This window comes from Ascaphus truei, chromosome 9 (genome assembly GCF_040206685.1).
Source record: "Ascaphus truei isolate aAscTru1 chromosome 9, aAscTru1.hap1, whole genome shotgun sequence".
Lineage (NCBI taxonomy): Eukaryota > Metazoa > Chordata > Amphibia > Anura > Ascaphidae > Ascaphus > Ascaphus truei.
The window spans coordinates 53,475,317-53,496,887 of record NC_134491.1 but is presented as its reverse complement, the minus strand read 5'-3'; the positions used below and the strand labels follow the sequence as shown (position 1 = coordinate 53,496,887).

The following is a 21,571-nucleotide window of genomic DNA, read 5'->3' as shown; positions in this document are numbered from 1 at the left end:
GTGTATTTTTCCAGGTGTCTGACATGAAGAACAGGCTGGCAGCGAAAGAAGCTTTCTTACTAGAAATGAAAGGGGAACTGGAGAACTACAAGGAGAATAACGCCCGCCAAGCCTCCCAGATCCAGTCCCTAAAAGACCATATCAAGCAGTTAGAACAAATGAGCGTGTCTGTGAATAGTGTGAAAGCGGAAACAAGTGCTGGGATCTATTCTTTCAAACGAGACAATAAAGAGTTAAACGAAAGGGTTCAGGAACTGGAACACCGTGTCAGGTAGGTAGGAATGTAACCAGGTTGTACACGTATGTGCTTCTGTCATTTCAAGCAGCAATACGGGTTAACGTTAAAAAAAAAATATATATATTATTTTTTATTTTTTATTACAGGATTGAAGCAGGGGGTCTCCGGAGCAGAACTGCATTCATTTCAGCTCCGGGGACCCACTGCTTATAGAGATACTTAGTCCCACAGTTGTGCCGATATCCCTGCAGGCAGAGAAACGGTGCTCCTTAATCTAATGGCGGCGTTTAAATGTCCCGCGTCACATGGGCCAATAGGAAGCCGTGATGTCATCCGGTGCGGCTTCCTATTGGCCCTCGTGACCTGGACCTTTAAACTCTGCAGAGTCCCCGGGCTGAAATTAATGGGGTTCAGCTCCACAGAACCCCCCCCCTCCCCTGCTTCATATCTGTAATAAATTGCTGCTTTAAACACCGTGCTTCATCACTCATGCATTTTTTCTTTGATGCTGGTAAATTGTGTCGTGACACTGCCAATACATTGCTGTTCTGTATCACACACTAATGTATGACTTTTTTTCATTTCTGATGTTAAATCAGAGCAGATGCAAAAGTGGAGTAAGGCCCCAGAAAATAACATATCCTTCATCTACTGCCTATATGTCCACAAATGACTTGTTTACATTGGGTTTATGTGCTGCAACCAGAGATTATGGAAGCTTTCTCCTTGTAGCAACAGCTAACATTAAAATGCACACTGCAAATTAAGAAGGATCATTCATATATACCTCAGTAGGATCATATATATTTCAGTCCGATTATATATATGTATATATATATAAATATATATATATATACAGTGTTCGACAAACCTATACATTTGCTCGCCCCGGGCGAGTGGATTTAACCCCCGGCGAGTAAATATTGGCCCAAGCAGCACACGTTTGGTACTAGGTGGCGAGTAGATTTTTTTGTGTGGCGAGTAGATTTTTTGGTGATTTGTCAACCACTGTATATATATATACAGTGTTCGACAAACCTATACATTTGCATGCCCTGGGCGAGTGGATTTAACATCGTGGCGAGCTCCTATTGGCCCAAGCAGCACACGTTATATATATATACAGTGGTCGACAAATCACCAAAAAATCTACTCGCCAAACAAAAAAATTTACTCGCCACTTAGTACCAACTTAGTACCAAAAGTGTATATATATATATATGCAAATACAACTGTATGCTCATCTGCATGTCTTAGGCAGGTCTGCAACCCCGCCTTTCCCCATTATCACCCAGAATACAGCACTTTCACTGCAGCAAGGGATTCTGGGAAATGACATGCAAATGAGCACACAGTGTCACTTTTTGCCTCAAAAAACATTTTTAACATGGTCCCTATATATATGTGTGTGTGATCATAGATCATATATTGTCCATGAAACGTTTATTTGTAAATTGAATGTATAACCTCTGTTCATTTAATGTAACCATGTTTCAGGACATACTTGAAAGCGAGAGGTAACTCTCAATGTATTATTTCCTGGTAAAACATTTTATAAATATATATATATATATGAGTAAGATTATATATAGCAGTGGGATTACTGCTATACACTGTGTATTTGCCATTGCACGCAGGATACATCTGATTGAAAGAGAGAAGGCTGAACAAAAAGCAAGCAATCTGGAGAAGAAATTGCAGGAAAGCATAGGGAAACTATCTTCCTATTTGAACATGGATATTGAGGAGCAAGAAGATCCCCTAAATGTTTTACTAACCAAGGTAGGTCCTTTCACTACTCTTTATGTACAGGACTGTTGATTTTGTCCCTAGCCATGGTTCTGTCTCATCAGCTGGGTATGTGAAATACACAGATATACCCATATATACATCTGTAGTAGTATGTATGCATATACATGTATTGTTTTATCTTTATTATATATATTTTTTTCTTAACATTGCAAGATAACAACCTTTACACATTCAGAATGAGAAAATATAGCAAAAAAAAAAGAATGAAATAGAATATCCGTCATTGCCCAAATTTTGCACCTAGACAAAACGACCTTCATTAGCACCTCAAGGAGAGCACACTAACCCATATCTTGTTCTGCTGTGAAGGTTGACAAGCTGACACATGAGTATTTTCTGGAAAAATCAAGAATCGTGAGTCTTGAAGAGGCCTTAGCTGGCCAGCAAGTGGAGTTTAAAGCTGGCAGAGAAACAATAGTGAAGCTAGTTTCTGAAACGGAAAAGCAGAAGAAAACGACAGCTGGCTATGCTACAGAAGTAAAAGCACTGAAGAGGGTAAGAGACAATCCTCCCATGTCCTGTTTGTACCTAGTTAAGCTCTGAGACAGACAAACACAGAGTACCAGACAACACTCAAATTGTTGCAAAAAAAGCATTTATATCTCTTAAAAAAAAAAAAGCAGCCAAAAAGATATTAGTAACAGAATTTAAGTCCCACCTAGGCAATCACTGACAAATAATAGGCAAAACAACTTGTGTGACTTTCACAAATCAAAGCAAAGTGGAGTTGCTCTCTGTGTTTTTATACAGAGTGACATAAAGGGTCTTTATAACCTAAGGTTGAATTATGGATGACATGAACTACATGTTCATTACACTGTGGCTTCTGCATTTTTCAAGGTCATATCTCATATTTGATTAGCATTGAAATTATTGTATATTCTGAACCACGCTTGTGACCATCATTTTGATGTGTTGTATCACATTTTAAATCTATTTTAAGAGCGGTTCACTTGTTTTCCACTTACAGCTACTGGTTTTAAAGTCAAATTATCCTCCTTTTGCAAGCTTTTAACAGATTTTGACTTCAAGTGGTCTGCTTATTTTCTGGGGGGTGAACTCATAGTTTCGCACTTGTACAGAAATGTTTTCCACAAGTAGTAATTTACTTCTAATGCCAAATGTTTGGATATTACACACAATGCCACTTTGCTTAAGACAATATGGCAATATTTCCAATCGTACTATTTGTGGGGTAATATGATTAGGATGTCCAGATGCCCACGTAACTTTTTCTCCCACCGCTACTTGTTAGCTCAGCGCGCGTCTTTCCCCGCCCGGCCAAGCGCAGGGATGATAAAAACCAAAGAATACAGCGATCCAGCGGGAGACACCATTCAGCTCGAAGCGTTTGCAAATCATACATCGCTCATTATGACGTCACGCTTTCATACTTGATTTCGGCGTCCCGTATTATAGAAACATAAATGTTGCAATCCTCGCTTAAGGTAAAACTTATCTGAAAACGTACTGGATCTGCAAGCTCCCGATTTGAAAAAAAATAACGTAAAAAGTCAGGAGGTGGACAAAATGGTGTATTTGAATTTGCATCTTCTAAAGGTGACACTGTGTTCTCATTTGCATGTTATTTCCCAGAATCCCTGGCTGCAGCGGAAGCACTGTATGCTGGGGATAACGGGGAAAGGCAGGGTTGCAGATCTGTGTGAGACATGCGACTGTGCTCACAAGTGAGATTTTTATTTGCCGTCTAGGAGAGAGATGAAGCCGTACTGGCCAAGAAGAATGCAGAGAGAGATAAGGAAATTCTTTTGGAGAAACTGAAAGACAACCACAAAGAATGGGGAAACTCTCAGCAGGAGCTGATGGAGAAGGAAAAGCAAGTCAACGAGATGGACAGAACTCTACGTACCTCTACGTATGAGGCTAAAGCCTCTCACAGCATGCATCAAACCTTCCTATGTCAGCTGGCTACACTACTCAGTAGCGGTTTTATAACTGTATCCAGAACAGAGGAAGCCATTAAAGAAAGGATCCAAGAAATCTGTAGCAATGAACAAAGCTGGAAATCCGTAAGTGTGATAAATCACAATACGATTATATATATATATGTTATATGCTCTATAAATATGTTCTGCTCTATAAATATCATAGACAAAAGAAAAGGAAGTGCTTTAGTCCCGATTCAATATTCTGTGAATGTCTTCCCCCGTGCTGGATGGCGCCCAATATGCATGGAGCTCAGCTCTTCCCCAGCGCGAGGAACATCATTTCACAGCCTATTGAATAAGGGACTTTGATGGAGCTCAAGCCCTTTGATTGTTAGAGAGTTCAGCATGTAATTGCTTCATGCAATTTTTTGTCATGTAAGCTGTGATTACATTTCTGGAATATTTAGCCCAAAAATAACTTTTAACTACGGATGGGCACGTTTGAAGGTCTAAAATCCAACACTCGCAAACCATTGACCCTATTCCCCGGACCTGCGTCCACTTGCTTTCTGGGTTGTCTTGGACCATGTGATCATAACTATGTAGGTAATCCGAAGTGAAACCGAAACAAAATGTACTTTCCTGTTTTTCCCCCAGATCAGATTCACCCTCCAAAAATATGTCCCCTTGTTGACTTGCCACCATCTTTCTTCCCACAGGGGGAAGGGTGCCAATGGGTTTGGGAATTTTAGCACTTAAGTTATATTTTGTCTTAGATAAAAAAAAAACATTACCAAAAGAGAGACAAGAAACAGAAAGTGGAAGAAAGGGTCATTCAGAAACAAAGAGGGACAGAGAGCAAAAGCAAGCAAAGTGAAACGCGTAAGACCGACGCACAGATCAGATCATACTATAAATGGGCTGTAAGAGAAAAAGACAAAGTAGTTCCACTCGGTCTCTAAAGTCTGTCTTCTCTACAATTTAATATCATATAATATAGAATAAATATATATAAGAACAACATTAGGGAAAATGTTTGGCATACAGATAGCACCATCTACTCTCTGATAGTATACCAGGCATTTGGCAATTATCTATAATAGGTTTAACAGTGTTGTATTACATCAGATGTAGTTGGTTAAAGTCAAGTTTGGCATACTTACAGATAGTTTGAACCCCCCATCTCTTTCCACTAGCCACGCATGTTTCCTCTTGGTTTAACACTGTCATATTGCACAAGTGTTAGGTAAAGTGTTTGGCATACACAGATATCACGGTCAAGTCTCTGCTAGTATACTATCCGATAATTTTCAGTAGATTTAACATTGTAACACTGGTGCTAGGTAAAGTGTTTAATTGTCAGACAGATAACACGTCTGCTCTCAGCTAGTACACCAAGCAATCATTTAATTTTATTTTAAAAACCGTTAATTATACTTGTGTTCGGTAAAATGTTTTTGGCAGACAGACAGCACGCATTTACTCTCTGACACTAGCCAATCAGTTCCAGTTGGTTTAACACCGTTACATTACACCAGTGTTGAGTAAAGCCAAGTTTGGCAGAATCTAGCACCATCCTCTCTCTGCTAGTATTAGCCAATAATATTTCCTGTTGGTTTAACACCGTCACGTTCCACCAGTGTTCCGTAAAGTGTTTGGCAAACAGATAGCACCATCTACTCTCTGCTAGTAGCCAATAATGTGCAGTAGGGTTTTCACGTTAGATTAGGTGTTGGGTAAAGCGTTTGGCACACAGATACTTGCACCATCTACTGTACGCTCTGATACTAGCCAATAATTTCCAGTTGGGGTTGACGCTGTTACATTATACCAGTGTTGGGTGAAGTCAAGTTTGGCAGATAATAGCACCATCCTCTCTCTGCTAATAATAGCCAATAATTGTTCCTGTTGGTTTAACACCGTCGCGTTCCACCGATGTTGCGTATAAAGTGTTTGGCACACAGATAGCACCATCTACTTTCTGCTAGCCAATCGTTTCAGTTTTTGAAATTGTTTTCCGTTTACCCGTTTATATTTAAGATTTCTAATTGTTTTTATGATTTTATTATTATTTAAGCATGCTTTCATGCCTGATACGATTTTGCATACTTATTGTACACTTTTGTCATCATTTGGTAACAACCAAAACCAAACAAATCGAGTTTGAGCAAAGTCAAATCCGAATAGAAAACACGGAAAAAAAAAACGTAGAACCAAAACCACGTCCAAAGCCAGAACCCCATGTTTTTTAGGACCAAATCAGAAACACCCCTGAAAGTGCCCATCCTTACTTGTATTGCCTCTGGTAGCACATAGTTAAAAGCATTTGGAGCATGGAAACTTTATTTTAGAAGCGTAAGTGATAAATATTTGTTTATTTAAATACATTTTTTTCAATGAGCTTTTATAAACTCTGTGCAATCAGTGGCAGATTAAGACCTTCTGGGGCCCCCGAGGCACCAAGACTCTGGGGGCATTTCCTCGAGGCGGATCTCCTCCTGCAGCATTATGGCGTTGTATCGCCATGACAATGTGACACTGCATGAGGAGAGCTGCCCCGGAGACGGTAAGAGACGCCCCTCACTCACACACCCCTCTCTCTTACCTTGGGTGAGGACAGGGAACTCTGCAGCTCCCGGTCAGGCAGAAGTTGTTTTCCAGCATAGACAGGAGGAAGGAGTGTATGGCAGACAGTGACCGCCGGGTTACTGCATGGAGAGCAGGGGAGCCGCAGCACCGGGCCACCACAACCTACGGGGGTTCCCTACCCTTGAGAGCCCCATGGCACGTACCTAGTGGGTAATCCGGCCCTGCGTACAATGATTCCTAACGTTCCTTATTATGATGAACACGATGCATTCCAAAGATATCTGCCCGTAATTCTTCCGAGTACAAACATAAAGCCTAATGAGAGCCTCATCCTCCGTGAAGGCTACGGAGAAGTTCAAGAAGTACCAACAGATTCCTGAATGTAGTGTATACTGCTCGTTTCACGACTTTCATGGAGGAATTTCACCTTTAAAGCTGCAGTCCAAGCTGCCATTCCCCCCCCCCCTTTAATATGCGCATCAATACAATCCACACAATGATAAGTAATTCGCTAAGCTGCCGATCGATCCGTTCTCCTGTGATTGAACGGTGAAGATTTGGCTCGGGGGTTCACTAAATGGCTGTCAGTGCAACAGAAGAGGACCAAAGATGCAAAGTTCTGTGGGGAAGATCATGTGACCAGGCAGTCACTAGATACAATTAGTGCACTGCTAGAGCGAGGGCAGGGCTCAAAAATGGGTGTGCCAGAGCCTGTTTCAGAAGAGGAAGGGGATGTGACTTTGTAAATGGTTGCTATGGAAACAAAACATTCTTATTGCATTATAATACATTAAACATGTAATTCAGAGTTCTTATTTTTTTTTAAATGCTACAAGTATTTTCTCATAGTACAGAAGTGATTTTTTTTTAAAAAACATGTAGGCTATTGCTTGGTCTGCAGCTTTAAAGATTATTGCTGCTTTTCATAAGTGGGATATATGAAGGCTTGAAGAAATGCAAATGCACTGTGTAAACTGGGTAGTGAATCGGGCTGTTTCCCAAACAGGCCAATGAGGATCTTCAGCAGAAAGTTCTCAAACTCACCAAACAACTGGACAAACAACGTGATTTGTACCATGAAGCGGTGAGTAAATCCTACAAGGACGAAGAAACACTGCAGGAGCACAAGGAATCCCTAAAACATTTAAAGGGCAAACTTGCTTCTGAAGAAATGATCAAAGACGGCTTTAACATGGATAGAAAGAAGGTAAGAAATCGCCGGGATACTGGAAGATGTATATTTTCTGGTTAGAAGATACTGGTCTAATTTCAACTGCAATGTATGTATATCTTTATTTATTCAGCGCTCACGGCTGTACTCAGCGCTTTACAAGAGAGACAATACAGTACAGGAATTATAATACAATAAGTGCAATAAATAAGATCAGATGATAGGAAAGGAAATCCCTGCCCCGGAGAGCTTACAATCTAAGTGGTATGATGGGAGACAGACAGTAGGTCAGGGAATAAGGGCAGTAGATGACAGTCGTTGGTCGGAGTGACTGTGGGTGTGGAAAAATAGCCATGAGTCTAGTCCACGGGTGCACAAACTGGGGGGGCGCGGGATTTTTTTGGTGGGGTGCGGTGGTCCCGCGCTCTTCCCCAAGGCATTAAATGCCGGGGGACCGCGCGAGGCCTCTGCAACCTCAACATACCAGGATTCAGCCGGCTTCTGGATGCGTCGCCTTGGCAACGCACGTCAAATGATGCAGCGGGGTCATGTGAAGTGACGCATCGCCATGGTAACGTGTGTCAAATGACACTTCGGGGTCACGTGACATGACGTCACATGACCCACGGCGTCATTTGATGCCGGTTCACAGGAAGAGGGGGGCGCGAGCGCTGGGTCTGGCAGGCATTGGGCGTAGAACCTTTGCGCACCCCTGGTCTAGTCTCTTGGAGCACTTAATTTAAGAGGTGAGTTTTAAGGTTTCTCTTAAAGTCTGGGAGAGAAGGTACTTGGTATATATCAGCAGGGCCGGCTTGATGGCGACGTGGTCGGTGCCCCTGGACTGAGCCCCGTGGTTACAGAGGCCCAGCGCTCCTCCCCACAACATTTAAACTGATTGCTGGGGGAGAGCACGGGGCCTCTGTGACTCGCTGACCTTCACCTTCTCAATGTCTTCTTGCAGTGTCCCTCATCATGGCGCCGCGACGTCAGGTGGTGTCGCGCTGCCTTGACAAAGGAACGTCACGTTGTCATGGCCGCAGTGCACCCTGGGGCACCACATTGCCATGACAACGTGATGCAACATGACGTCAAGTGACGTCCCCTTGTCATGGCAACGCGACGCCATTCTACGTCGCGGCGCCATAATGAGGGACAGGGCAGGAAGACATCGCGAAGGAGAAGGTAAGAGGCCCCGCACCAGTTCCCTGCACCGAGCCCCGCAATATTACCAGCCGGTGTGAAAGGGTTCCATATCCCGGGCCGCCGACGGGGGGAAAGCCGGAACATGTGTCTCCCTCGGTGACTGTCCCACGCCGAGCTTTTGATGCTGGAGCGTGCCGGGCCTCTCTGACGTCTTGAGGACTGGAGTTGAGATCCCCTGTTGTAAAGTATATGGGCTGAAGGTGTAGACCATGGTTCAATTCCCACTGTCCGCTCTCCTTGTGACCTTGGGCATGGTCACTTTATCTTGCTGTGCTCTAGGCAGAAAAATTAGATTGTAAGCACTTTGGTACAGGAACTCGTTTCCTGCAAAATTCTGCATACATTATCAGTGCTATATAAGGAAAGAAAATATTATAATTGTTTCTAAAGGGATGAAATAAATAAAATACATGAAGTAATTACATTAACATTCAGACATTTTCCATTTATTGAATACAGCTCAAGAAATTTTTACTGCAGCTGGCCGAGAATCTGAGAATGAGTCGGGACATATCATCGGAGAGCTTGCCGTCACAGTGGGAAATGCTCCTGGACAGAGCAGAAGCGATAGGCAAAATGGACAAAGGTTATCTGAGCGAGAACAAAAACCTGATCTATAATCTCCAGAAAAAAGTATGCATCATGATTATTTAGGTATCACATAACTGTGAAAATGGGAATATTCATATTTTGTATCCACTTTATTAGCATTAGGTGTTTATATAGATCACATTCATATGGATTCATCAATATCTATCTATCTATCTATCTATGTATCTATGTATCTATGTATCTATGTATCTATGTATCTATCTATCTATCTATCTATCTATCTATCTATCTATCTATCTAACTATCTACTGTATCTATCTCAATTTATAGCTATCTATTTCTATATACTGTATCTATCTATTTCCATATCTATCTATCTATCTATCTATCTATCTATCTATCTATCTATCTATATCGCATCTATCTATCTTCTGTATCTCATCTATCTGTTTACTTTATCTACACCCATCTATTTCGATCTATATCTACCTTATTCAATCTATAGCTATCTCTCTCTCATATATATATGTGTGTGTGTGTGTGTGTGTGTGTGTGTGTGTGTGTGTGTGTGTGTGTGTGTGTGTGTGTGTGTGTGTGTGTATATAATATATATATATCCATCTACCCATATACCCACCTATCCATCTACGGCATCTATAACAGGGTTTTTTTTGGTGCAGGTTAATTCTCAGCGAGAAAAACTAGAGTTACAGTCCTCACAGATTGAACAACTACAGAAAAAAATCAAGCAGCTGGAAAAAGAAAAAGAGCAGGAACACTTTCTGAGTGCCGAAAATTCAGCGCGTCTGACAGCCCAAAAATTGCAGCAGAAGGTCGACCGACTTCAGGGACAGCTCAGTGACATGAAAATTGCTAATCAAAACCTGACGGCTAAGCTTGTCGATATAAATGAGCTAAAGGTGAGCACAGCACTTTCGGAAGAGTTTAGTAAATAATTATGCAGTGAAATGCACTAAAAGTTAAGCATCGGGGTTTACAGCAAGACTCTTGTGCTAAAACTCAATAATATGGGGGTTTCACCACCGAAACATGCTTCTGGTTGCTAGATCTCCCATGCAAAAAGCATAATCGACCAGCTTTACTGTTTTTAGGGGTATATTTGTTATTCCCTTCTGTTCCTTTCCAACCCCCAAAAAGCTGTTGCCTTGGATATAAAATAATTTATGGTCCCTGACCCTGTAATCCAAGGGAATAATTAGGCGGATTTAATTTGCCTATGTATTGATATTCAGAGCTTGTTTGAGTGCACGGTGGGGAATCATTGCAGCTCAACAGCTAGAATCATTGCAAGTGGAAACCAACAGTGTTTTTCTTTTCTTCTCCTTTCTTCTACGAGAAGGAATTTTTAGAATCATGTATTTGTCGGGAAATGTTTTCAAAATCAATGTATGTTGCAACTGCTGTTATGTTAATATATAATTTGCCAGATGTGTAATAATTCTCCTGAAATTAGATTATTCACAGGCTAAGAGCTTTTTTTTTGGATAAACATTAAAAAGTATTTGACGTATATTAGTTTGAGATGACAACAGCTGCCTCTTCAGCTTTGACAAACCTACAGATTGCCCAGTAGCCTTCAGGACGAACATGACAACTACAACGACTGTATGAGGTTTCAATAAAAGATGGGGAAAAGCATGTAAAAGTATTGCCCTTATTTCTATTATGGGCAGTTTGAGCCTTATCAATATCTCTGAACTAAATATGAACATAGATATGTTAAAAAAAAAAGGACATCTTTTTAGAAAGGAAAGGTGTACAGGGATATACCAAATAAGTATACATGGGAAGGATGTTGATGCAGGGAGTAATCTGATTGCCAATATTTGGAGTCAGGAAGGAATTTATTTTCCCCGTATGAGATATCATTGGATGATATGACACTGGAGTTTTTTGTTTGCCTTTTTGGATCAATATGCTGTAAGTACGGATATAGGATAAAGTAACGGTCGTCTAAATTTAGCACAGGTTGAACTTGATGGACGCATGTCTTTTTTCAACCTCATCTACTATGTAACTTTGTAACTATGTATGTAACTTTGTAACTCATTCTTCCATCCTTTAGGACAGAACTCTGCAGCAACACAAAACTGTAGAAGAGCTCAGCCGATCTTTAGAAAAACTGGATAAAATCAAGGAAAAGGCAGCTAAAAAGGTGGTCAGTTTGAAAACAGAGCTAGACTTTACTGAGCAGCAGTCTAGAGGAGAAACAGCGCGTTTCCAGCACATGGTGGAATCGCTGACTAATGAGCTGCACACCGCGAAAAGAGCCCTTGAAGAAGTAGCAAGGAGAGAAAAACAGGTACGCGCTTTGCTATTAAAGTGAATCAATAGTAGCTTTTTAGCAACTCTTAAAAAGCTGATTAAATAGTTTTTAGTTGCGACTTAGCTCACATAGCAGGTACTTGAGAAGTTTAAGAGACTTTATACAATAACCTGGGGAAAAAAAGGGTTTTTTTGTCCCATGAATCCTGTCATTTGCCTATTGGAAGAATAGGCGTAAAAAAAAACGCTCTTCATAAGGAACATAACAGGAACTGCGCATTACCCTAAAATGCAATTAGGAGGTGTTTTGCACAGGTACAAGAAGTGACTGTGAAGAGGCATACTGTATAAAGGTTTAATTACAAAGTTGGCTTGTACATGAGATTTTTTTTCCCCCCGAAGCTGATTTGCTGCTGAGCAGCTATACAAAGATGTGACAACTCAAGGATGCTGGAAAAGTGACGACTTTTTTTTTTATTATTATTATCTGCTCTAGCTTGTTGACTTCAGAGAAACCATCACAAGGATGATGGGATTCAGTATAAACACGCTGGCTGTACCTGACCATGAGATCTTGGATCAACTGAAGCAGGTTTTACGCACAAATGGACCGTTAAATATTGGCAGAAGTGATCGATCCAAGTTGCCTTACGGATTTAGAACAGGTGATGCTGACCAAGAGTACACAGTGCAACACATGAATCCATTTGAAAAGCCCAGGTTTTAAGAAGAACGAATTACCAGCAGTTCAGTGTCAAACTGTAACTGGTTCCCCCTACAACACATATATTTAATAAAAAAGCATCTAGTTGTCAAGAAGATAAAACATATTTAGTTTTACACGGTTTGACTAAGTTTAGTATAATATCTGGATGAATACTATATTAACCCTACTGTAAAGAATTTAAAGCATAATAAAAATTGGACAAAAAAACCTAAGCGCAAGTTTTCAAAACTGCAAACTATTGTACAGTACCTCCCGTGTCCCGCAGGTGTCTCTCTTCCGCTCACTTGATACACAGAAAAGATATGTTTCCCATATAGGAGAGAAGTTGAGTTTCTATCCTCAGCATAGTTCTTACTTTTGACATGGCCACTAGTACAAAAAGAACATCTTTGACGTGTAATTAGACACATTTCAACAATATATGTCTACATGTGACACTGTTATGGGAATAGAATAACATCTATGCACAAATTCAATCTCTTTCTTATTACACCCAGTCATCTTGGTTTTTTGATAGCGTCAGAGAACACTATTGATTTTCCTAACCAATTTTAGTAAGCAATGTCCAGTTAATATGTCGTTATAACGCGACATAGATTATTAATAGAAGAAATAATATAGCGTGCTTTGCAATGTACTTCCCTCCGGGTCACGGGTCAATGGCTGTTTATGATTATTAATGGCTATCACACTTTAGGAAGTCAGACCCTAAGTGAGTTATTTGACTCCTATATTTATTTTTCTTATGCCAAATTTGAAACTTTTTTCTCTTTTTATAAGCCTATAATAATCCATGTTACAATTCCCTTCCTTTAAAGTAGCAGTCCAATCTGCCGTTTTTTTTTAAATTGTATTTGTCCCCTTTAATATGTGCATCAATACAATCCACACAACAATAAGTAATTGGCTAAATTGCCAATGGATCCGTTCTCCTGTGATCGATTAGTGAAGATTAAGCTCGGGGGTTCACTAAATGTCTGTCAGTGCAGCAGAAGAGGACCAAAGATGCAGAGTTCTGTGGAGAAGATCATGTGACCAGGCAGTCACTAGATACAATTGGTGCACTGCTAGAGAGAGGGCAGGGCTCAAAAAGGTGATGTACCAGAGCCTGTTTCAGAAGAGAAACTTTTGTGACTTTGTAAATGGTTGCTATAGAAACAAAAATGCTTATTATATTATAATACATAAAAAATGTCATTCGGAGTTGTTTGAAAAAAAAGTATTTTCTCATAGTACAGAACTGATTTATTAAAAAACACACACGTAGGATATTACTTGGTCTGCAGCTTTAAAATAATGCATTAAAAATATTCAAGCCAGTAGCCAATAGACAGTATGTGGTCAGCTCAGCCAGGACAAAGGCTTATGTTGATTACACATTAATATGATAGCAATCTTTACCATTTAGAGAGTTATGTCACATATCATTTTATCTGAGTAACTTGGATTTTGCAACAATCTTTAAAGATTTTAAGTATAATGTGTAACTTAATTATTTAAATACTGTCTTATAACATGTTTAAGTGATTCTAACAAATGATGACAATTTGTTATATATTTTTTGATGATAAAATAAATGAATAAATAATGAATGCATTTATGTGGGTTTCTTTGTATAATTCAATATTTTTCTAACAAAACTAGCAAATCCGAAAAAGACTAAACACACCAAGGGTGGCTGTCTAGGACTTCTTTTGTTTTTTTGCATTTTTTTTTTTGCAATATCAGGAGTCTTTTTGCTGTTCCTGATCTTAAGCATTTAAGGTTATAAAAGAGACCAAAGACGAGGAAAGATACAATACAGTATTTATTTTTATTTATACCAATATTTATTTATTGCCCTTATCCAGGGTGCTGTACATTAGTTAGTAAAACAAAGGTGTGGCTACATATAGATTAGATCAGCTGGGTGCGAGATTTATTTTGGGGGGGTGTGGGTGGTTGCAGAGATCCCGCTCTCTTCCCCAAGGCATTTAAATTAAATGTCGGGGGACCGCGCGAGGCCTCTGCAACCTCTACTTACCGGGATTCAGCTGGCTTCAGGACGCGTGATCATATCAACGGCGGTACATCTCAGCCCTAATTTCTTGCTATGCACCATCCCGACTCTTGCGTTCTGCTCAAGGATGTCTTCTCTCTGCCCCCTTTGTATCTAAAGCCCTCTCCCTCCTTAAACCTTTTTCACTGACTGCCCCACAGCTCTGGAATGCCCTTCCCCTCAATACCCAACAAGCACCCTCTCTATCCACCTTAAGACACACTTGCTTAACAAAGCATATGAGTAGCACCGTGGCTAATACTATACACATGATACATAAACCTTGGCCCCCTGCAGACACACTTACCAGAATTCCCTCCTTCTGTCTCTATACTTTCTTCCTACCTACCAATTAGATTGTAAGCTCATTGGAGCAGGGACTCCTCTTCCGAAATTTTACTTTTATGTTTAAAGCACTTATTCCCATGATCTGTTATTTGTATTATTTGTTATTTATATGATTGTCACGTGTATTACTACTGTGAAGCGCTATGTACACTAATGGCGCTATATAAATAAAGACATACATACATACATACATACATGACGCTGTGGGTCACGTGACGTGAGGTGATGTCACATGACCCCGATGTAAGGAGGGGGGCGCACAATGGAGGAGAGAAGGCCGGGGGGGGCAGCAAAAAAAGATTGCACGCCCCTGGATTAGATTATAGAGTAATTGTTAAGATGTCATTGTGGTACGTAAGTGTGGGAACATTATGGTTGGGCTATGGGTTAGGTGCATTGAGAGTTTGGTTGGTTGGTGAGCAGTGGTCGGGGTAAGGTCTCTGGATTTAGTCTTGGTGGTGGCATGGTGATGAGTCTGACAGTGGAGGCAATTGAGTGAGGTGGGTGACTTTGGAGGGTTTCTGAGAGACTTTAGGAAGGGGTGAGGGTAGGGGAGATCATGGATGTTGGGGAGGGTGGAGTGAGGGAGGGAGGGGATGGGATAGAGAAGGTAATATGGGATCATGGAATATGATGGAAAAGAGATGAGTTTTGAGTTGACTTCCGAAATAGTTGGGAGGGGGAATTTTGGATGTGGTGGGGGAGCTTGTTCTAGTGGAGGGAGGTGAGTAAGGCAAATGATCGGAATCAAGAGTAGGCACAGGGAACTGGGGGGGGGGAGCAAGGGTTGTGGCAGTCAGGGGGCAAAGAGGACGGGAAGAGGTGTAATGAGAGATGAGTGCCAAAAGGTAAGGGGGGATGGGCAAGACAATGGTGAGATTTGTAGACCAGGGTGAGGACTTTGAAGAGGGAACGTTGTTGGATGGGTAGCCAGTGAAGTTGAGAGAGGAGAGGGGTAGCATGAGCAGAGTGGGGGGAGATTGAGAAGTGCTGCAACGTTTTGGATTTGTTGGAGAGGTATGGAGGAGTAGAGGGGGAGACCGAGGAGAAGGGAGTTACAGTAGTCGAGACGGGTGAAGATGAGGGAGTGGATGAGAAGTTTGGCTAAGGAGAGAGAAATAAGTGGACACATTTGTCTTATATTGTATAGGTGGTAGCGACAGGTGGTAGTGATGTGTTGGGCGGTACTGTCGCTACTAAATGCCAGATCGGTTGTGGTTCATTAATTAAATACCCGAGCAAAAATTGGGAGAGGTGTACCACAGGTCAAATGAAGTGGAGAAGGGTGATTTACCAAAAGATTATTTATTGGTCATGGCAGGAGGGTACAAAAATAGGACCACCTACGCGTTTCAAGCCACTTAGGCAATTTAACAAAGTGAACCGCACTCTCCCAATGTTTGCTGTCTCCTTCACTTTGCGGATTTGCACACTGGAGGATTTTCCCTAGATGGATGGATGAGAACATCAACAGTCCACTCTACTCAAGACAGCAAGTGAGTGTTTGAGGCTGCACATTATTTCCCATATATATTGTGGAATATTTCAATTGTCCAGTTGAAACATATGACGCTATCGTTTTCCTGGCTGCTGTGCCTTTCATAACTGAAAGACCAGGTAGGCGCTACCTTCTGTTTTTGACACAAACCGTTTTGTATATGCATTAACCCTCCAATAGGAGACCTCCTATTATTGGTCTTGATACTGTATTTTGAGAAAATCTCATTGTGTTTATGTTTATTATTTGAACATCACTTTTTCCACTTTGGACTGTTTCTAAATGCCTGGGTAAGCAGGTAGGTCCTGAGCCTGTTTTTATAGATTCCCAGAGAGGGGGCCTCTCAAACTGTACGAGGCAGACTGTTCCAAAGAGTGGGAGCAGCGCGGCAAAAAGCTCGGGCCCCAAAGGATGTCAAGGTGATTCTGGGAAGTGTTAGGAGTCCATCACCTGCAGATGGAAGTGAGCAAATGGGAGTGCAAGGAACTAGAAGAGTTCTTAAAGAGATAATAAAAGTTACAGAGAAGACAAATATATACTTACATATCTTCCTGCTCCCATTTCGAGGGGATTTTAGTATAGAAAGAGGACTGAAAAACCTGCTAAGGGAAGGGAAGAAATATCACAGAGTGGTTAGCAATGCGTTGACAAATAGTTCCGTAATTCACTATCTAATTTCTGAAATCGATGAATCTGACAAGAAAATGTTCTGACTGTAATGGTGATATTTTACTCTGACCAAAATGATTAGGCAAAAACAGCACAGAAAATGACATCTACTACAAAATAATATAAAAAATTGAAGATGTACAAAAGATTCCCAATTACTTAGGATGATATTCAATTACATAGACAATGCCCGATTTTGCAGGTTGGAAGGGTTCATTTCCTTCTTGAAAAAGTCATCAAGAAAGGTCATTTTCTTTTGCAAGGATTGTATTCTTAGGCGCCGGCTAACAATAGTGGTAGGCATTGGCCTATTAAGTTTCCATGATGAGAACCCCATTTTCAAACCTATTTCACTGATTCTTCAGGGAGAGACCTGTCTGGGTTTCCAGGTAAAGTTTTCAAACTCCAGGCAGTATCTAATCGTGGTTGGTGTGAGGTCATGTCACATTGCTCACAGTATATACACTGTACAGACAAAGCCTTCTCCAGTTTTGAATACAACCCATTGAAAGTAGAATAGAGGAGTGGAGCCAATCCATGTGCAGGGTTAGCATATGCTATCTAAGCTTTTCCCACAATAACTGTACAGGTGGTAAAAATGTGTGCATTCTATATGCTGATTATATAGCAGTGTAAATTCCTGTCCTGTGAGAGCCTTAGCTTGTATCTATACAGCTTCAAGTATTTATACTGCAATGCATAGGTATGGAGCACTATACTGCGGCTTCTTCTACTTGATCTTTCTGCTGCTTTCAATATTGTTGACCACTTATCTGCTTTAGGCTGAGTCCATGGTAACTGTAGCCGTGCGGAGGCGCTCTGAGGCTGAGGCTGGCGGGTGCTTTCCCTGGCCTTAGTTAGCGCGCTGTCCGGGGGTGTGTCGGGGGGGCGGGCCAGTGACGTCACGGAGCTGGTTCGCCATCATTGGGCAAACCGCTCATGTGACCGGCCCTGCGCTCCTGTGAGCGCTGAAACAAATTTTTTTTAGGACCTACGCCTCTGCACGCCTGCGGACGCGTGCGCGAGCCCCTGCTAAAGCCGCTCTCATTGCGTCTGCAGGGGCTCACTGACAAGCATCAGCGCGCCTCAGCACGGGTCAGCGCCTCAGCACGGGTCAGCTCCTAAGCGCTGACCATGGACTCAGCCTTAGATTCTGCACTCTCATAGTATTCGTAACAAAGCTCTATCCTGGTTCTTCTAATACCTCTCCCACTGCTCCTTTTCTGCCTCTTTTGCTGAAATGTCTTCGTTCCCTGTTGATCTGTCTGTTGGTGTACATCAGGGCTCTGTTCTGGGACCTCACCTTTTCTCTCCTTGCACACTATCACCAGGTGACCTCATCAACTCCTTTGGCTTTATGTATTACCTCTACGCAGGTGATACCCAGTTATCTACCCACTCCTAACCTCTCATAGACAATCCAGCTCCAAGTCTATGATAGCCTCTTCGCTATATCCTTGTGGATGGCATTCTGCTCAACTCAATGGAGCACATGCATCAAGCCCTGGGACGGCATAAACTTCCATTCAAGTCAATGGGAGTTAACCCCGGGACGTGTGTGATAACCCATACAGGCACCTGATGCATGTACCCCAAAATGTTTCAAACGGAATCTCTGATATTTCTTTCTAAACCTGGCCCAATTTTCCCTTTTGTTCATCACAGTAGACAGAACCACCATCTATCCTATCACCAAAGCATGTTGCCTGGGTGTAGCATTTGACTCCCCCCTTTCGTTCTCCATTCACATACATGCTCTGGTTAAAAACGTGTCGCTTCTTCCTCTGCAACATTGCCAAGATCTGCCCTTTCCTCTGTCAACCTATAGCTAGAACTCTAATGCAGGCCCTCTGGGCCGCCGTCAGGGGGGGGTCCCGGGCCCGGTGGCTGTGGTGGACCCGACGGCCGGACAAAGCAGTTGGGCTTGTCCTCTCGTTGCCTTCGGCCCTGGCTCTCCCCAGCTGCGGGCCTCCCTCACTTACAACTGTGCCACGCCATGCCTCTGACATCGGCGCACACCGGAAGCAAGCTGGGCCCATCTTCTAGCACACACTGGCATGAGAGAGAGGCCCGGCGCATGCCGGCATCAGAGACTCGGCAGTGGGATAGTGTCAGGGAAGTAGGCCCGCAGCTGGGGAGAGCTGGGGCCCAGCGGCAATGAGAGGACCGGCAGCGTGGCAAAGAAGGGCCCAACTGCTTTATCCGGCTGCCAGGCCCCTGTTCTCCCCAGCTGTGGGTCTCCTTCACTGTCCCGCACAGTGAGAGAGGCCCGCACAGTGTGGGAGAGGGGGAAGAGGCCAGCAACAGCTGGGGGAGAGCCGGGGCTACAGAGACCTGAGATCATCCCCAGTTAGGTAAGTCTGTATTTTGTATTTATTTGTGGGGTGTTTTTCTTACTGCATTTAGGGGTAGGGGGTTGTATGCATTTGGGGATGGGTTTTTTTTGTATTTGGGGGGGTTGGTATGTACTTTGTGGGGGGGATTGGGTGTGGGACCAACGGGGGGAAGGAATGAGTGTGAGGAGGGGGGATTGAGTGAGAGTGGTGGTGTAAGAGAGGGTGGAGTGAGTGAGGAAGAGAGGGGGGTAAGAATGAGACGGAGGGGAGAGAAATACATGGGAAGAGGGTGGGTATCAAGGAGGGGGCTTGCGAGGTGTGAAATGGGGGCTTGCAAGGCCGCTGAAACGGTGGGGGTTGGGGCGGCGTCCTGGTCGCAACTCTAGTCCTGGACCCCGGGAAATCAGTCTGCAGCCCTGCAAGCTCTTATCCTCTCCCGCCTAGATTATTGTGGCTTACTACTCCACAGACCTCCCCCACTGCACAATTTCCCCCTTTGCAATCTATCCAGAATTCAGCAACTAGAACAATCTAACTTTCTCCCAGAGCAGTCTCGGCTCATCTCCTTAAATATCTCTCCTGGCTTCCCGTCAAGTTCCAGATCACCGATAAAGTTCTCCTCAGCTACAAGGCTTTCCACTCGTCTGCTCCTCTTTACATGTTACCTTTGATTTCTGTCTACACCACTGTCGCCTGCGTTCTGCTCAAAGATGTGTCCTTTCCTGCGAAACTCCCTCTCACTCAGTATACTCCAAGCACCTTCTCTCCCCGCCTTAGCCTTACAGTCCTAACCATTGTGATCAAGCCCTGCCCTCTACTGCACTGCCTCCTCCAGCTGTAAGTCTCCTACCTGCACTGCCTCCTCCAGCTGTAAGTCTCCTATCTGCACTGCCTCCTCCAGCTGTAAGTCTCCTATCTGCACTGCCTCCTCCAGCAGTAAGTCTCCTATCTGCACTGCCTCCTCCAGCTGTAAGTCTCCTATCTGCACTGCCCCCTCCAGCTGTAAGTCTCCTATCTGCACTGCCTCCTCCAGCAGTAAGTCTCCTATCTGCACTGCCTCCTCCAGCAGTAAGTCTCCTATCTGCACTGCCTCCTCCAGCAGTAAGTCTCCTATCTGCACTGCCTCCTCCAGCTGTAAGTCTCCTATCTGCACTGCCTCCTCCAGCTGTAAGTCTCCTATCTGCACTGCCTCCTCCAGCTGTAAGTCTCCTATCTGCACTGCCTCCTCCAGCTGTAAGTCTCCTATCTGCACTGCCTCCTCCAGCTGTAAGTCTCCTATCTGCACTGCCCCCTCCAGCTGTAAGTCTCCTATCTGCACTGCCTCCTCCAGCAGTAAGTCTCCTATCTGCACTGCCTCCTCCAGCAGTAAGTCTCCTATCTGCACTGCCTCCTCCAGCAGTAAGTCTCCTATCTGCACTGCCTCCTCCAGCTGTAAGTCTCCTATCTGCACTGCCTCCTCCAGCAGTAAGTCTCCTATCTGCACTGCCTCCTCCAGCTGTAAGTCTCCTATCTGCACTGCCTCCTCCAGCTGTAAGTCTCCTATCTGCACTGCCTCCTCCAGCTGTAAGTCTCCTATCTGCACTGCCTCCTCCAGCTGTAAGTCTCCTATCTGCACTGCCTCCTCCAGCTGTAAGTCTCCTATCTGCACTGCCTCCTCTAGCTGTAAGTCTCCTATCTGCACTGCCTCCTCCAGCTGTAAGTCTCCTATCTGCACTGCCTCCTCCAGCTGTAAGTCTCCTATCTGCACTGCCTCCTCCAGCAGTAAGTCTCCTATCTGCACTGCCTCCTCCAGCAGTAAGTCTCCTATCTGCACTGCCTCCTCCAGCTGTAAGTCTCCTATCTGCACTGCCTCCTCCAGCAGTAAGTCTCCTATCTGCACTGCCTCCTCCAGCTGTAAGTCTCCTATCTGCACTGCCTCCTCCAGCTGTAAGTCTCCTATCTGCACTGCCCCCTCCAGCTGTAAGTCTCCTATCTGCACTGCCTCCTCCAGCTGTAAGTCTCCTATCTGCACTGCCTCCTCCAGCTGTAAGTCTCCTATCTGCACTGCCTCCTCCAGCTGTAAGTCTCCTATCTGCACTGCCCCCTCCAGCTGTAAGTCTCCTATCTGCACTGCCCCCTCCAGCTGTAAGTCTCCTATCTGCACTGCCTCCTCCAGCTGTAAGTCTCCTATCTGCACTGCCTCCTCCAGCAGTAAGTCTCCTATCTGCACTGCCTC

The 21,571-nt window shown here is 43.3% G+C and overlaps 1 protein-coding gene across 2 annotated transcripts in view; it reads left to right on the top strand.

The window, feature by feature from the left end:
- The window catches only part of LOC142503031 (coiled-coil domain-containing protein 170-like), a 36,743-nt gene extending 22,697 nt beyond the window's left edge, over positions 1 to 14,046 (top strand). The window contains exons 5-13 of one of the 2 annotated variants that reach the window (XM_075614882.1): positions 15 to 271; positions 1,876 to 2,020; positions 2,360 to 2,545; positions 3,763 to 4,080; positions 7,535 to 7,735; positions 9,362 to 9,535; positions 10,135 to 10,374; positions 11,541 to 11,777; positions 12,237 to 14,046. In XM_075614882.1, coding sequence (XP_075470997.1) covers positions 15 to 271; positions 1,876 to 2,020; positions 2,360 to 2,545; positions 3,763 to 4,080; positions 7,535 to 7,735; positions 9,362 to 9,535; positions 10,135 to 10,374; positions 11,541 to 11,777; positions 12,237 to 12,467 — 1,989 coding nt within the window. In that variant the 3' untranslated portion in view covers positions 12,468 to 14,046. The remainder of the gene's footprint in view (positions 1 to 14; positions 272 to 1,875; positions 2,021 to 2,359; positions 2,546 to 3,762; positions 4,081 to 7,534; positions 7,736 to 9,361; positions 9,536 to 10,134; positions 10,375 to 11,540; positions 11,778 to 12,236) is intronic. The other variant, XM_075614883.1, reaches the window with a different exon arrangement.
- Positions 14,047 to 21,571: the final 7,525 nt, after the last annotated feature.